Source organism: Colias croceus, chromosome 26 (genome assembly GCF_905220415.1).
Source record: "Colias croceus chromosome 26, ilColCroc2.1".
Lineage (NCBI taxonomy): Eukaryota > Metazoa > Arthropoda > Insecta > Lepidoptera > Pieridae > Colias > Colias croceus.
In genome coordinates, this window is record NC_059562.1 from 7,383,778 (window position 1) to 7,400,828 (window position 17,051).

General features: G+C 31.7%; 1 protein-coding gene across 1 annotated transcript in view; it reads right to left on the bottom strand.

Annotated features, from left to right (window-relative positions):
* The window catches only part of LOC123703423, a 136,109-nt gene extending 121,010 nt beyond the window's left edge, over positions 1-15,099 (bottom strand). The window contains exon 1 of the mRNA XM_045651409.1: positions 14,903-15,099. Coding sequence (XP_045507365.1) covers positions 14,903-14,960 — 58 coding nt within the window. The 5' untranslated portion in view covers positions 14,961-15,099. The remainder of the gene's footprint in view (positions 1-14,902) is intronic.
* Between the last annotated feature and the right edge of the window lie 1,952 nt (positions 15,100-17,051).

The following is a 17,051-nucleotide window of genomic DNA, read 5'->3' on the forward strand; positions in this document are numbered from 1 at the left end:
GGGAGTAAGGTTCAAATGAGTTATACAATATTATTTCATAATAATCCTTAGATATCTATTAGGTAGTAGTTAACAGAGTTTTATGTTATACTAGCTGTTCACCGCGGTTTCACTCGCATTGCTCCGCTCCTGTTGATCTTAGCGTGATGATATAATAATATAGCCTATAGCCTTCCTCGATAAATGGGCTATCTAACACCGCAATAATATTTCAAATCGGACCAGTAATTCCCGATATTAGCGCGTTCAAACAAACAAACAAACAAGCTCTTCAGCTTTATAACATTAGTATAGATTATCCTTATTGTCCTTTATTGCATATTTAGTAGGTACCATTTGTATTTCGTGCTATTTACAAAATACATAATATATAACAAATTTATTTACTATACATAGTTTGGAGTGCGATTTATTTCACTATATATGGGCCTCTATTTTCAGTTAGTAAGTAAGAAAAAATTAAACAGTTAGATGGAAATAAAGCAGCTATAACAGAAAAAACATTACAAGTCTACACTCATGTATCCAAGTAAAACATGAATTATTAAAAATAAAACCCGATGCAATGCTCCACAAGTTTTAGATAAATTAAAACCTTCCGTGACGCTCTACAATGTCATACACAATTCCTAGCATATAATATTGTAACTTACATACGACTTTAATCAACTTAACTATATGAAACTCGCTCAAGTTGCAAGTACATAATAAAAAGTACGTGGAAAATTATTCGAAAGATTTATATACAAAGTTACAGTTAATATATATATACGGAAATATATTTTTAGGTTGGCTGATAATATAATCAAATAATATTTTATGTAATTATAAGCAATTCCGTTTATTAAACAATTATGAAATATTATTGCACAAAAAAAACCTTTTACTAATAAAAAGTAACGACTGTACAAAAACTAAACTTTGCTTGTAGCTATATTTAACTATTTATATTGAATACATAGTAAATGATCAACTAGGCACTATTCATGCTACATACTGCCAATAGACCAAGTTATCAACCACGACGCCAACCGCATCGCATGTAATTCACTAGTTTACTATCTAGCCTCCTGGCACTGTTTAGATTGATTCAGGATAAATAAATAAATAAGTATTCTTTGTATTTTACTTCTCCCTTACCCTTACTTCAGGTAGCCTTTATGAGGATTGTTGATAAGGGATTGTGTTACCTTCTGTTCTGTGTTAAATGCATTTTCATGTTAAATGGTATGGTTCAATAAATAGTTAAATAAATAAAATAAATATACCTAATTTCGTTTGAGAATGATAATGATTTCTAATTGATAATATAATCTTCAAGTTTAGAAATAGCTTATTCGTTATAAATTACGAAAAAAAAAATAACTTATTAGCAAATATAAATACTCATACATTAAGTTACGTTTAAACAACCCTCAAAGTAGAGCGATGTTTTAATTGATTTAAATGAAGTGTCAAGCAAATGGCCGGGAGGAGGTATTTGCAGAGGGCCGGTAATCCCTCCTCTTGCTCATTTGCTAAAAGCTAAACTAATAGCACACTTTGCACACAGATTTACAACTTACTCGAGAGATCAAGATTAATGTTATAAATAACGTTAACTCTCAGTTAAATCCATTTACGGCAACTTGCTTCCGGGCTTTGTTTTTTCCGGGCTTTGTTTTAAAGCGAAACGTCGATGACCGTTCACACTTCGATGCGATAATTAAAAATATAAATAATTATTGTTATAATACCTTTATTAAAAAAATCCACTCATTATCATCATCTTTAAAAATTTACATCACTACAAGTTTTTAGTGACAATTAAACACAAACTCAAACATTTATTCATTCAATTAGATCCGTTTCTAGAAGCACTGAATTGTCATAACATAGTTTGATACCGCTAAGATATTCATTTTAACGAAATAACACACCAAATAAAGAAATGATGTCTTCAGTTATTATTTTGCAAGAGTCCTTTAGACTGTAATCTGATAATAAACAGAATTGCTAACTCTCATCTCATCGCCGAATAAATTAAGTCCCATTGTGCCCCGAAGTGCCTCCAAGTGCCCCGGAGTGCCCCGGAGAGCTCTCCACACCGGCGTCTTGTTTGGAAAAGTCTTGACTCAACGATTGCGACTGTCTTAAGTGTTTGTTAATCTGTCAGTGTGTACCGTCGGTCGCTCTGATTAGAAATTGAGTGTTTGTGGCTTTCGAGTGTTTTTCTTTGTGTCCCTTGTCAACTTTTTCGGTACAAACGTATTGTCATGTTTATTTTGTGTCTATCTTAATTAACGTAAGGCACGCATAATATGAGTAGTTCTAAGAAGGAAATGACTACGTTAACGACGACGAGAAAATTCTTTGAATTTATGGGATACTTCGCTAAAGACTGAATATTTGATTACGGTCATAAATAAATTTACGCAAACTTTGAAACATTATTTTTATATGTTGCGGTAGTTGCAATATATAAAAAGAACCACATTCTAAAAATAAATACAAATTGATTAGATTTGTCCTTAACAATTATTGATAATAATTAGATTAGAACCCAGAGAAAAAGAAATCAGAGAATCAGCAACCGCAACTTATCTCTCAATATATAGGATCGTTTACTGAAGTGGTCAACGTCCAGTAATCAAAAACTTCTCTTGAGTTCCTGCATCGTCCAATTAAGCCGTACCTTTGATCAGTGGCTTCCATTCGATCGGTTACCACATTAACTCTAATTACAGCTAACCTAAAAACTCGGTTAATTAATGGACACGCTTCAACAACCGAATTAGGAAATAGGTTGGAATTAAAATGGTTTAGCATGAAGCGGTAACTCCGAATAGTGGATATTAGCGGTTTTTGGAGTTTTGAACAGACAATTTGCTATTAACTGAAAATTTGACAACAGTTTTGGATAATGGAAAGCATGAATAATTCATTAATCGTGGAACATGTAGGTTTTAGAGATTAGAATCTGATTATCTAAGGTGTTCAATCTCTACCATATAGAAAGCATGAAAGCCAGATAAATGTTATATCGTTTGATTGATTGAGTGTTAAATCAATCAAAATATAACAAAAAAATTATCGAATAAAACATATTTAGCTAGGAGAGAGGTTTGATGTTTATTCCTCCTATAATTTTGTTCTGCATTGCTTATTAAAATCATTTTAGCAGACAACTCTACATGTAAATTAATTCATAAAAATATTTAGTGTGTAAAACAAGATACTTTAAATATTTGATATCCACTTACACTTTCAAGTCAATAAAACTTTTTCCAGAAAATATATGAATCATAAGAGCTCTATATAAATTATGCCATCTATTATAGTCATTTCGATTATAGTCTTCGACCTTATTGCAACAATAACCAAGAAACTTTAAAGCAGTTTACACAAAATTGTATAACCCGTGTTGAAGCGAGCAATTACTCTACAAACAATCCCCCCCCCCCCGCCCCCCACAGTTCAAATCCGTCGAGAGCTGCTTCGACCAAACAGAATACTCAACACTGTACAAAGCGTCGATCACTTTACATACAAGAGACATCTTTACCGACTGATTCTGAACGGGACTTTATTACGTCCCCCCCCCCCCTCCCTCGCCCCCCATATGCAAATGCGAACACGAAGTATCGTAGTTCCACATTTTTGCAATAAATGTGAAAATGCATCTAAATATTCATAACCCGGCGCTGTGATACGGGATTGCATTCGATGCCGGCTGAGATTCCAATTGATAACTTGTCTTGGATTTAAAATCAATTGAATGTATAATCAGATGATATTTTCGTGTTGTGTAATGTTGAATTTAGAGTAAATATAATTTTAGGTGATATAATTCTTAAATTTGTATTAGTACCTAGCGTATTTTTTATAATATTTTATGGTCATTTGAAATATAACACAAACTTCTTTGCACTTAAAACGAAAGCCAAGTTTTATTATTTCGTAACTCTTTATCTGCTTATTCGAAAAAAAACCTTTATTTTACAAACAACAAATAAAAATAATAAAATTAAATTTATTAGCAACTTCAAAATATAAAATTACAATATTGCTCTACCTTCTGAACAAGGTTATTACGTATTTCTCAGAAGGCAGTTACTTCCCTTACATTATTACATTATATTTACAATTTACATACACACGCACTACTGGCTCTACTTCGTTGTACAAAAGTGATTTATTTCGTATTTGCTATTGAATGGCTACTAGGAAGTGTTATATTATTAACCAAACCAACACTAAGTCGCACTTAATTGTTCCAAAGACACACATTGGATCTCTTCACAGTTAAACCCACTTAAAGAGCCTCGCTCAAACACACTTCATAATTCACACAGGAGAGTTGCTGGCAATTAGAACTCTCTAAATATTTCAACTTGCAGCTCAATATAGCCTGTAGGGATGTGCTGTGCTTTATCGATATTTTTAATATTATTATAAAGCTTTTATTTGTTTGAACGCACTAATCTCAGGAACTACCGGTCCGATTTGAAAATTTATTTCAGTGTTAAATAGTCCATTTATCGAGGAAGGCTACAGCCTAAAGGTAACATATTATCATCACATAAAAGCGGAGCTATGCGGGTAAAACCACGGGTAATAACTTGTTTTGTAATATAAAGTATCATAATAAAAAAAGATAAGAAACAGGTATAAATAAAATTTCGTATGTTTCGTCACGGATTGGATCATGTTGTGATGGGACAAGTTACCGCATTACCATATTAAATCGACGCGAGGTACGTTGGATAAAATATTATTATAATAGTATATTTGAGAATGTCGTGAAGTACAACAGCTTTCAGTTGAAGCATATTTGAATCAGCCCGCACATTTACATATGTTTTTAAAAATATAATTAACTCCAGGAGTCAAATAACATCATTCCAATCATTTAATTAGAGGAATGTAAAATTTTATAAAATACTGCCTTTTTGAATTAAATTATATCGTTCATTTTATTTAGTTATGGAGCGTGATTGAGTAATAAACATAATATTATTTAACAGCTTATGATGGCTCATCCTAAATAAGAAGTAGTGCATAAATTCTTATTTCTAAAATATATTTCTTAGGTATAAAAATGCGCATTCATAAAAAGTGCAAAGTTGGAATCTAAACTTGTAAACAACGAGAATATAATATTTAAAACATGAGCGATACGTGAACATACAGAAGCGGCGTATAATGCAATATCGATTTTATTATTATAATACATAAAGTACACATTACATCTTCCCGTCCAGCGTGGCTCATGTGCACATATTGTTACCTTGTGTTTTACAAATATGTATATAATAATAAAGTTTATGCCCTATCAATTGCTTGCATAACTTACGCTATTCTAATACATCATATTCCACAATTCTAATATTCTAATATTATCTATACATATAATAAATCTGTAGAAGGGTCAATTCTGTACATTGAAAATATTGAAAAAATAAATAGCAGGGGGTGTTACTGGATCGATACCAAACCCAAATATGTGATTAAAAAAATTTTTGTCTGTCTGTCTGTCTGTCTGTCTGTCTGTCTGTATGTGAAGGCATCACGTGAAAACTAGCGGTTCGATTTCGATGAAACTTGGTATAATTATACCTTATTATCCTGGGCGTAAAATAGGATACTTTTTATCCTGGAAAAATACGTAAAAAAAATTTATCTTAATTTTTCAGTTTTATCCATAGACGTTGTTCCGTAGAACCGCGAACACACGTTGCGTATTATTATAGGCCTAGCCGTATTTGGGAATTGGGTCCAATAGATATTTATAAGATGTTATTGACAGAGGTACTCAAAATGGAGAAATAACCATCCACGCGAAGACCGACATCCGCGCGGACGGAGTCGCGGGCGGAAGCTAGTATATTATAAAGGCGAAAGTTTGTAAGGATGTATGGATGTTTGTTACTCTTTCACGTAAAAACTACTGAACTGATTACAATGAAATTTAGCACACATATAGAGGGTAACTTGGATTAACACATAGGATAGTTTTTATCCCGGAAATCCCACGGGAACGGGAACTATGCGGGTTTTCCTTTGCAAACGCGGGCGAAGCCGCGGGCGGAAATCTAGTAGATAATAATACCACCTTTCTTTAATTTCACAATGATTTTTATTTTCTGTAATCCATAATAAACTTAAAATTAACATTGTTTCGCTAAATAGTCGTGAAAAACTTACAAAATTACCGCTCACCTTTATACTTTGGTTTTTAGCATTAAAATCAAACTTTTATTGTAAATACATTGGTTAACATTGTTCAATTTGAACTTCATTGTACACCATTTAAAAAATAAATATCACATTACCGTTATGAACGACACTGCACCATTATCGGAACACAGTTCCGAATTACACGTCAACCCCTAAGTGTTGTAACCACTGGCCAACGTAACAGATAATCGATATTCTGCTCCACCACATCACTAGTTTATCGAGCATTATCCCCGCTCTAGCTAATGACCATCGAGAGTCAACTTACGGTCTAACAGTCATATTTTATTTTAAATTTACTATTCAAACTATTATAACTTGCAGGCACTGACCTGAAAATTAGGTTATATAATATGCAATGTAAATGTTCTGAGCATAATTATTATCAATTAATCGAGCCTGCGGCAAACAATAATAATATTAAATATTAATCTATTTAACTATTCTGTTTGTCTAGTGATTAACATGTTTAGCAACAATCAAGTGAACCGTTATTATGGTTATTAGGAAAATAATTGATTTTTCTGTGTTCTCTTGAAAACCTACCTCATTGATTGTACATAAAATTTCGATATGGACATGTTTTTGAGAGGTTATTAATCTACGCAATATGGTATCATCTAGTTTAAGGTCAATAGTTGTGTATATTTTTAGATCATCAGTTCTACTCTAAATCATTAGTTTTATTCAATAAAGTATGCTTTTCTGTTCACTTTTCACACCTAAAAATAAAATAGAAGATACATGGCATACACACATCGTGCTATTAAGTAAAGTGCATGCGAGCCAAGCCACGGGCGAAATATTGTTCAATACATTATTACACTAGCTTTTGCATAGCATTCTATTTTTATTAAACTAAATTGCCATTGTACAAAACAAACAGAAGCTTATTTATAACAAAATATAGCTCTACATAAGTAAACTAAATGTATCTAACAATTTCTAGGGAGAAACAAACAACACTTAGAACACTTAACAAAATTTCATACTCCACTGAAAATTTCCCGTAACCAATCAAAGCTGAACACACGTAACTTACAAAGTATTTCATTTCGCAACCAAATCTAATTAATTATATAGTGTATATGCTCTGCTTCAATATCACCATATAGTTTGAAGCCCTAAGATGGCGCGGAGTCCCGGCAACTTTGCTGCAATCAATATGTAAACAACACTTACCAACTAACAAACTTCCTCTATTGTTACTCGCATACGTTTATTGATGGTTTAATTCAATGCAATATTCATGTACTTCGGTTATTGCTTATAATTTAAGCGACTTGATTCGCTTGGGTTTAATTATTATACAATAATTGTGTCGATTTTCAGTCAAAATCATTAAACATTTTCGTGAAACTATTTGTCGAGGTTCGGAAAATTATATTATTATGTCTATATATTCACATCTCTATGTTTAAAGAAATTCATGCCATTTATCGACTTGTAATTAAAGTACAGTTGAACGGATTGTAAAGATTTTTTGTTATGTAGGATTTATGTAGAATTCACTCAAAAAATACATAATATTAGATGCCTTGAACATCATATAAAAAAATTATTTGTTGTACCTGCGGCGAAATAGATGGAAGTAGTTCACAAATAATAATACAAATTTATATCGTAAATTACGACGTTCAGTTATACAAAACCAGAGTTGAAAGAACCCATTCGATAGTAAAAGATAATTTCCCGCAAATCATTTGTTTTGTCAGTACAGGTGATAAGGCGTCAGAGGGCACCGGCACGGAATGATGCGAGAGGACGCGGGAGGTAATCTACGAGCTATCAGTTGTACAGGCTCCGACAGATTGCTAAATGACCTCGTGGTTATGGTCTTCCAGAGCCCATACATGTGTTCAATACATGATTTCATATTATCACCTACGTAATAGTAAGGAAGTAGTACCAAAACACGATAGAACTAAATTTTATTGTGAAAGTTTAATATTAGTTCAAATGTACTACGTTAAATTGATTTATATAAAGCCATATTATGTGGTATGAGTAATCAATAAATATACTTATTACATCCTTATTTACTTTGTTTCATTGTTTAAAATAACGTCAAACGAAAAAGGGGATCGGTGATGATTCACATACAAAATACAACTTCCGTTTATTTGAGCTAAGTGGTCAAATAATACCATGTCAAGTAATACCGATATTACATAAAAGTATAAGTAAACTTTACATTGGAACCTCCTCCGTTTTTGAATTCGGTTAATAAAGCAAAACAGAATTACAATATTTGAGATATTTATTTCTAACTAAACGCGATAGATTTAAAACTAGAACGGAAACAAGTTACATATTTCTCTATTTCCAATGTTTACAGCGAGCTGAGTGGTCGATAAGTTGTAGCAAGTTCCAACAACTGGCAAGAACAATATATCTCTCATAGTACTCTCTGGTTTCACTTCACATGCTTTATTTTTATTTTACAATTGCAGCTCGCTCCAGAGCCGCCGACTTGATTTAAATAAATTTATAGGCTATGGTGTACAATATTTAAGCTGTAAATAATATACTATTTTTCTTATTTCCTAAATATAAAAGACTACCTTTTAAAAATCAGTATTTAATTGTTGTAATATTTGCATACACTTTTATTACCAATAGTTTTTATATTTTATCTGATTAGAATATTACGTTTACAACAAATTTTTCAAATTGAAGTAGTATCCTATGATCAGTATTTTCCTAGTGTTAATGCAAAAAAACTTCTAAGCTCTCCAAAATGTTAGCTTTTTGAGAATATAAACTGTTAAAAAGCACCTGTAAATTTTCCTATCTTATTTAAGATAAACTACGGCTACTTGTTTTTATAACAAAAGGAAAACAGTAAAAGATTTGTAAAGTAACAACCGAAATAAATCTTATAATCAGTTCATTGACCTGGCTCTTTCAAGTTCACAGATAAATAATGTCTGACCTCAGATAATACAATATTGACTTTATTCCTCGGTTCTTTTGTTTTGCTAATTGTTCGTTAACCCTTTATAATTTATTATCTACGTAATACAGAATCACTCTCAACAAATAAACTTTTAATACATTTCTCATATAAATATGAAAAGGTCGAAAGGTCATATAAAATAAAATTAGAACGATTTATACTAACACGTGATTCAAGGAATTATTTTCAATGCTGATTGTTTGATTTATAATCTTACCTTTAATTTACAGAATACAAAATTACTAGAGCAAGTAAAACAGTCTGAATATTATAGCCAGATAATAATAATAATATTATTAGATAGATTTCAAAATATATCAATAAATAATACCATTTTATTCGATAATATGAACAATGAACATTATTATGCAAAAAAACTATACTTTATTTGTTTATTCGTTAAATTTTAATTCAAATAGCCGTTGTTTTTGTCATTTGGCCGAACGGACAAACAAGCTTTGTATCGGTATATTAGGTATATTGAAATCCGAATCACGGATATTTACCAAATTGCTCGAGCGGCGATATTGGATCCAAATTGATTTGAAAATTATACCTACATTTACAACTACATTTCGTTAAATATATTTCAGATTGACATTTTGTTTGAAATAATAATATTTATTTGAATAACATTAATTATACTACATTTATGGACGAAAATTATAGTAACATTAAGCATATTAAGTACTATGTTTTATAACACTGCATCAAAAATGAAAAGATTTTCATAATTTATGCAAACAATAGTTCGACCTCATACAATTTCCTTCATAACATCTAACTAAATAACGTTCAGCACCACACAAACACAATTTCTATCAACTATAATTCAAAACTACTTTATTAGAAATTTCTCTAGAAAATAGCATCTAGCGCAGAATCAATATGTTTTAGAATTTAGAGAGCTGATACAATAACATCATACCTGAGCTGTTTAGTTGATTTCCCCCGAGCCCCGGTATTCATACAAGCAATGATAAATGGAACAACGTTACACTCTACACTAAGGTTTGACCATATTTATAATGAACTTCGCTTCTTGGTTGTTGATTTTAGACGAACCTTTTACGGGTCACTGACTCACTAACTTTAGCAGCTGTAAGTGGTAATACATACATAACAGTATACGCATATGTAGTAATGAATCTTCTAATTCATATTTCTATGTTGCACAAATATCGTTTATTATACAAGATTAGCTCTGCCGCGCGGTTTCACTCGCGAAGGAACCCGCTTGCCAAATCATGTATTTCCATATTACTGTAAAGTTACATCCAAATCAAAAATAAGAATAAATGTTACGAAATTAATAAAATGTAACACTCACAATATTTTATGTCAACAACATTTCTTAATGTCCTCATAATTAAAAATCTCAGTGGTTATTTTTTAAATATTTTAATCTGTAATATCATATACTTTACAAAATTAATCAGTATTTTCACCAGCTCGGATACAGAATGAGTGCAAGCCTTCGGAAACAAGAGTTTTCATTTAATTCCATCCCGCGCCATTTCCTCCGTCTCTAGATAATAGAACGCAGTACTTCGCAGACTTCATCGCACCAGCAGTACGGAGCTCCTTTTTTTCTCTTAAAATAAGACCACCAACATAAAATAATACACAACAATGTTACATCGATATCGCTATTCAATAATATTATATTAAATGAATCCATTTCTAGGTTTAAAATAATTGGCTCTACATAGTAGGTATTTGAGGAAAGGGATAAATTAAACATTTGTTGAATATGCTTCTATATAGTTAAAATTATACGCTAACACTTTCATTATGAAAAAAAAAAATGAATTTCAGATTAATAATTAATGGCTCTACAAGAAATTTACAAAAAGTATGGATTTAAATTTTGTTGAACAAACGTCTTACCTTTCACCAAAATTAATTAGTACATCCACATATTGTTTTTATATCTGATGGAGCGAAAAGGAATATGTGGAAACCTTTACAGTTCAAACAACACCCGTCTTATTGAAATGGATACATTTAAGAGAAGTAATCTCGCCATCTTATAGTCTTGTAACGAAACCGGTCACATTAAAAGGGATCATGTTGTCTAATGGACTCCGATCTCAACTGCAATTTGTCAATACTCACGAACAAGATGTGATTTGAGATCAACTCAATTATTCTATTGTGTACAACTTGAATACTAATACAGTAATATTCTCGTATACTATATATGGCATAAGAACAAAATAAAAACATCATACTGCATCAACTTTCATAAAATACAACAGTTTTTTCTACTTAGATAAACATAGATAAGCTAAAATATTAATTACCAAAATCAAAAAGATATTTGCACAAAGCGGTTGTATCTCCCAAGTTAAGAAATACTTTTCTATTAGGAAAGTAATTCCGCACAGAATTAATAAAGAAGAAAACAATTTGCGAATGTAAACAACGTATTTCTGCAAAGGAAGTGTTAAATTTACAATTAGGTAAGACAAATAGCTCCTTCCGTCTGTCGGGCTGTCTGCAAGCCACAGTGTAACTACTCAGAGTACTATATCTCCCGTACCGCAGCTCGCAGTGAGCGTTGCAGTGTTGTATACCTACTCGTCTTATTTAGTCTGTAAATTTTGCATCAAAATTATATAAACGGAGCAATGTCGCTTTCTTGTTGCTGAAGTTATGCGACATAAGAAAACTAGATCAAGACGACCCGCCGCACTTTGTTACTTTGTATTTAATGAGGAAAAGGATGTATCATAATATTATTTATGATTCGTATATACTTTTATCATACTTTATAAACTCTACATGTAATCTTCTTTTCGAAATTCCGTAGGTATATGTTTTCAAATTATATCTTTCGTCAAATTATAAATTAAAGAATTTGTATACATTATTATTACTCATCAAAATAATGTATATTAATATCACTGAAAATATAGCGTATACATACTAGGTAAAGGTACAAAATAGGTCGAGTCGTTTTGGAGTTCTTATTAAAGAAACAAACGTACAAATATTTCCTCATTAGCACATATACAGATTCTTAATATTTGTTTTAATAAGAGCGAAGTGTTATTTTATACATTTGCTTCTAATATTTAATAAATAGAATAATATTGAAATGTGTATTAGTTGCCCGACTAGTTAAGCCCTTTGGGATTCGAGACCGACGCTGAGTTGTTCAAGGGATTGTATAATGTGTTTACTGTTAACTGGAGTACCGCAGATATTTAAAGGAGCAAATAAATTATTTTCTTCGGACACTTCTTCGTATTTATCACTAAATTACTTTATTCCTCTATATTTACAAAAAAATCTAATTTAAAGTTTCCAAGTAAAAAATCTAATTTAAAGTTTCCAAGTAATATAAGCTACATATAATATAACCCCGAAACGTGCATTTATTTCGCAGAAGGCACTTGCTATTGACATAAGCCAGTGAAAGACGCGTGTTTGTGTCTAGCAAGTAGAATCGCTTACACGAAGCTCACGAGTACACAAAATAATTTAGTTTGTTTACTCTTCCTACTTGAGACGTTGCGAATACATTGAGTCTCATCCATCTGAGATATACCAACAAATTGATGTTTGTGTTAAAATTTAACTGAAACCTAGCTTAAAAATAACAGACACGTTATTGTTTCCGAGATATTAAATCGAATCCCAGATCCATTTCCATTGTCTTTCCCTTTATTAAAAACTTAATATCTTTCATATTCTCTGTTGGGAGGCTCGCAGCGGATACAAATGTTAGTCCATTTGTCACTCATAGCCATGTTCCACGTTCCTACCTGGAGACTATCTTGCCTATTGATTGATGATTCGTCTTATCGACATTTTTGGCACCGTTCCTTTTGAGAAATGATTATAAATCCAATAGATAACTAGATATATTATAATGTAGAGCTGTCTCTACTTATTCGTTTTGTGTATCCATTTTCGAGTGTTTATTTGCGCTAATCTCAGATACAGCTTAACCGATTTCAATTCAAGCTAATATATATTTATTATTTGATTCTATATTTTCTATTTCTATAGTCAACTACTTATAGTAGTTAGTAATTTATAAATTAAACAAAAAAACGTAGATAAATGTATTTTCCAGGGCTGTCCCGTGAAAATAATAACTTTCATCACAAGAAAGAACGTGCTAACGTCGACCCACGCGCGTTGTCAGCCCCCATCAGGTTATTAAGAATAATTATTAAAAATATGAACAAATGACTGGTATAAATGAGCAATTTATAACAGCAGCTAATAACTGTCTTCGTAATAAAAATATCTACATAAAAATGCGTTTACACTGTGACAAGACTGAACGCGTTCGTGAATTATTTTATTCGGAGCTATCGTTTATAAATTATGTTCGTCACGAGTTCTGTTTAGTTGAGAGGAAATGAAAACATAAAGTGGACTCATTTCATTTGTAAATGTCCTCTCGCTCCGAGTGAACAAGTGTTCATTGTAATACTGCGGATTGTGTGAGTTAGCGCCATCGCGGATCGAGTTTAAATTTAATTTTATGTCGTAAAAAATATAAAAGAGGAAAGGGTTACACTTCATCTTATATACATACTTAATTCTACTATACATCTAATTCTAAAAAGTGATATTTTAACTGAGTTGATAACAGTGACTTGAAATGTATTTAAATATTATCCAACATAAGAAACTAAAGACAATCACAATATAATTAAAACAATAAAACAGTAATTGTATAAGTAGTAAGTAATTCCCGTAGGACGTAGTTACAGTCCGTGTTTTGATAATTATTAAAATTATAATTATAAAATATATTATAAGAATATTATTTCCCACTAGACTGTATACAGTTGCGTCTAAAGTACTTCATTAGTATTTTGCTAACTCAGCATACGCCGGTAAATTAATTTATTTTCAACAATTATCTCTAGACTTGCGAAACTCACGGAACATTACAATAACAGCAACAAAAATTTGATAAATATATTTATTATACTATTATATGACAATGTGATTGAATAATATTATATTGATACATACGTCCTTTATATAATATAGATTGTAGATTAAATTGAATAGCTAATGTGCTTCTAGTAGAAGTTCCGATAATAGTATTACATAGCTAGTGCATTGTACAGCAACGCTTTCACAATATAAGTAAATTGAAATCAAATTGATCCGGGAATTGATCAAACTCATTCCATTAACCGTCCAGAATTTTTGCTGCACTTGTTAATTGTAACGAGGACTCATTACAAGTCAAAATTTAATTTTAAATCACTCGCACGCTCTGTATTACAGAATTGACACGCATTGTTAATTGGAAATTAATGTACAATACTTCAAGCGATTTCACGCGTAAATACATTTCGTAAATAAGAGTAACAAAGATTCGAACATTTGATAATAATATACGTATATTACGAGTAAATCATTTTCCTCCCTATTACTGAAAGGTACACAAAAACCTTTTACATTCAATTACCTTATGAAATATCAAATTGCTGATTGATGTCGAATATTCTAATTTGTTATTTTAGTTTCTTAACGAGTAATTTAGCTAATTATATTAATTAAGGCAAAACTTTTTTATAAAAAAATGTGCCAACTTTTTCCACTGAAAAAATTCAATATTCTCTCGTATTATTTGGCGCCGAGCGACTTTCGAGTCATTTCACTTAATTGCTACATAATCCTCATAACCGGCCGAAATAAACAGCAACCAATTTTTATTAAAGCTCATTTCCTTAATTTACTCACCATCAAGTAAAAACAGCAATCGAAAGATGAGATGACAAATCCTTTTCATCTTGATCATTTATAACACTCAACTTTACTCAATAGTTATCGATGAATGAGCACAACACTAAAGTTACACAACACTTAATTCACGAAGAGTATTTCCCAATACGTGCGTGTCTATGTTCCCCGTAGCGACATGACAACGTGTGCCCGGCACGCCGTCTCGAACGCGACTGGCGTAGCGCTCCGTAGCTTCGTAGAGGGCCTCTACACTCATTACGTAGCATTGCATTATTTCGTATAAAGTTTGAGCATAGTATGCAGGTTCGTTTACATATGAAATTGTGTAGGCTTTAGTGTACGGATAATGCCTTGCAATATGCTTGTGCGCCGCTTAATTATTATTAGAAAATCTTTGTTGGAGCCGTAATAACGCGCCCCAGTTTGGTTTAGAGTCGTCTCGTAGCGGTAGAGTCATGTAGCACGTGTGCAAATTCAGAGATGTAGATATTTGTTATACAGTCCTGTGCCGTGTGTAACGTGTGTGTCTTAAATATGTAAATAATCAATTCTATCACTATTCATAATATTCTCGACCGCATAGATAATGTAGACTCATGTTTAATGGAATAATAATAATTTTGAAGAGCTTTTTATTAAATGTAATATAACAATTAATAAACTACATTCCATATTCTGAAACTCTATCATAAATAAATAGCTGGAACATATACATACAATCTTCAGCATTGTGTGTAGTTATAATATTATAGGCAGGTATTTTATGTTTTCAAATAATGATGATTAACCTTTAGTTAATGTTATTAACAAATTTAATATTATTTATTTATTTATTTGGAGATCTTACAGAAACAATTAAACCCGTGTAATATATAAATTAATGACATACAATGGTAACATTAACAATTGTTTCCTCTACGTCTCACAGTGAACATAAATAGAAAAAGTAAAAGAAAAAAAAAACTCACTTGTACAATTAAATAGTTGATAGGTATCTGTTGCAAGGGAGCCAAATACTTAAAACTAACACAGATTTCTGAAATATTAAACTAAGGGAAAGCATTAACTAAGCATGTACATTATCCAACGTTAGAAAAATTATACATATAATTGGCTAATTGTACATTTGAAACTATATCGGGAGCATGAAAACATATCTATTTCATTCAGTTTGTCATTGTGTAAGACACACATTCTGTGAAGTGGCGCGCGTTGTCCTGCGTTGGTTCTGGTATGTTGTAAATGGAAAAGACATTTCGAACGAGTTGGTCGCGAAGGCACACGAAAGGACAAGTCGGCTAGTAAGTTCGAAGAATCAATTTCACCCACGCAAATGCTTCTTAAAGTGACAGCATCAGTTACTGAACGTCTGTTGGTCAAGGACATCATGTTATATTTTTCTAAGAGTTGGTTGTATGAGCATTTGGGAGAGCATAAGCGATAGTTAAGTGTGCGCAGAAACTTCTTCTGTATCATTTCCAATTTATTTACATAGCAATTATAAAATGGATTCCATATAGGAGATACATAATCGAGGTGTGATCTAACTAATGATTGGTAGAGGCAAATAAATGTGTCCTTTCGTCTGAAATTCTTAGTAATTCGAGTGATGAAACCTAACATACGGTAAGCTTTCTTTAATATGTAGTCAATATGTACGTCCATTGTGAGTTTAGCATCAAGATAGACGCCTAAATCACGAATAGTAGAATCGGTATCAAGAATGTGTTCTCCTAGTTTAAATTTTGATGGAATAATATTTATATTTTTAGTAAAACGGACATGTTTGCATTTATTGTAAGATAGGTATAGCTTATTGTGTTTGCAGTATTCGCTAAACCTATCAAGGTCATCTTGTATAAGACGAATGTCATTTTTATTTGATATGGAAGAATATATTTTTAAGTCGTCGGCATATAATAGAAATTTTGAGTGTTTAAAGCAACTGGAGATATCATTAATAAATATAGTGAAGAGTAAAGGGCCGAGAATAGATCCTTGCGGAATACCAGATGTTACAACTACTGGAGAAGATTTAAAACCGTTCATTACTACCACCTGGACACGATTTTGTAAATATGAAGAAAACCAGCGGAAAAGATTGCCTTTTATGCCATTGAAGGACAATTTTTTTAAGAGCAACATG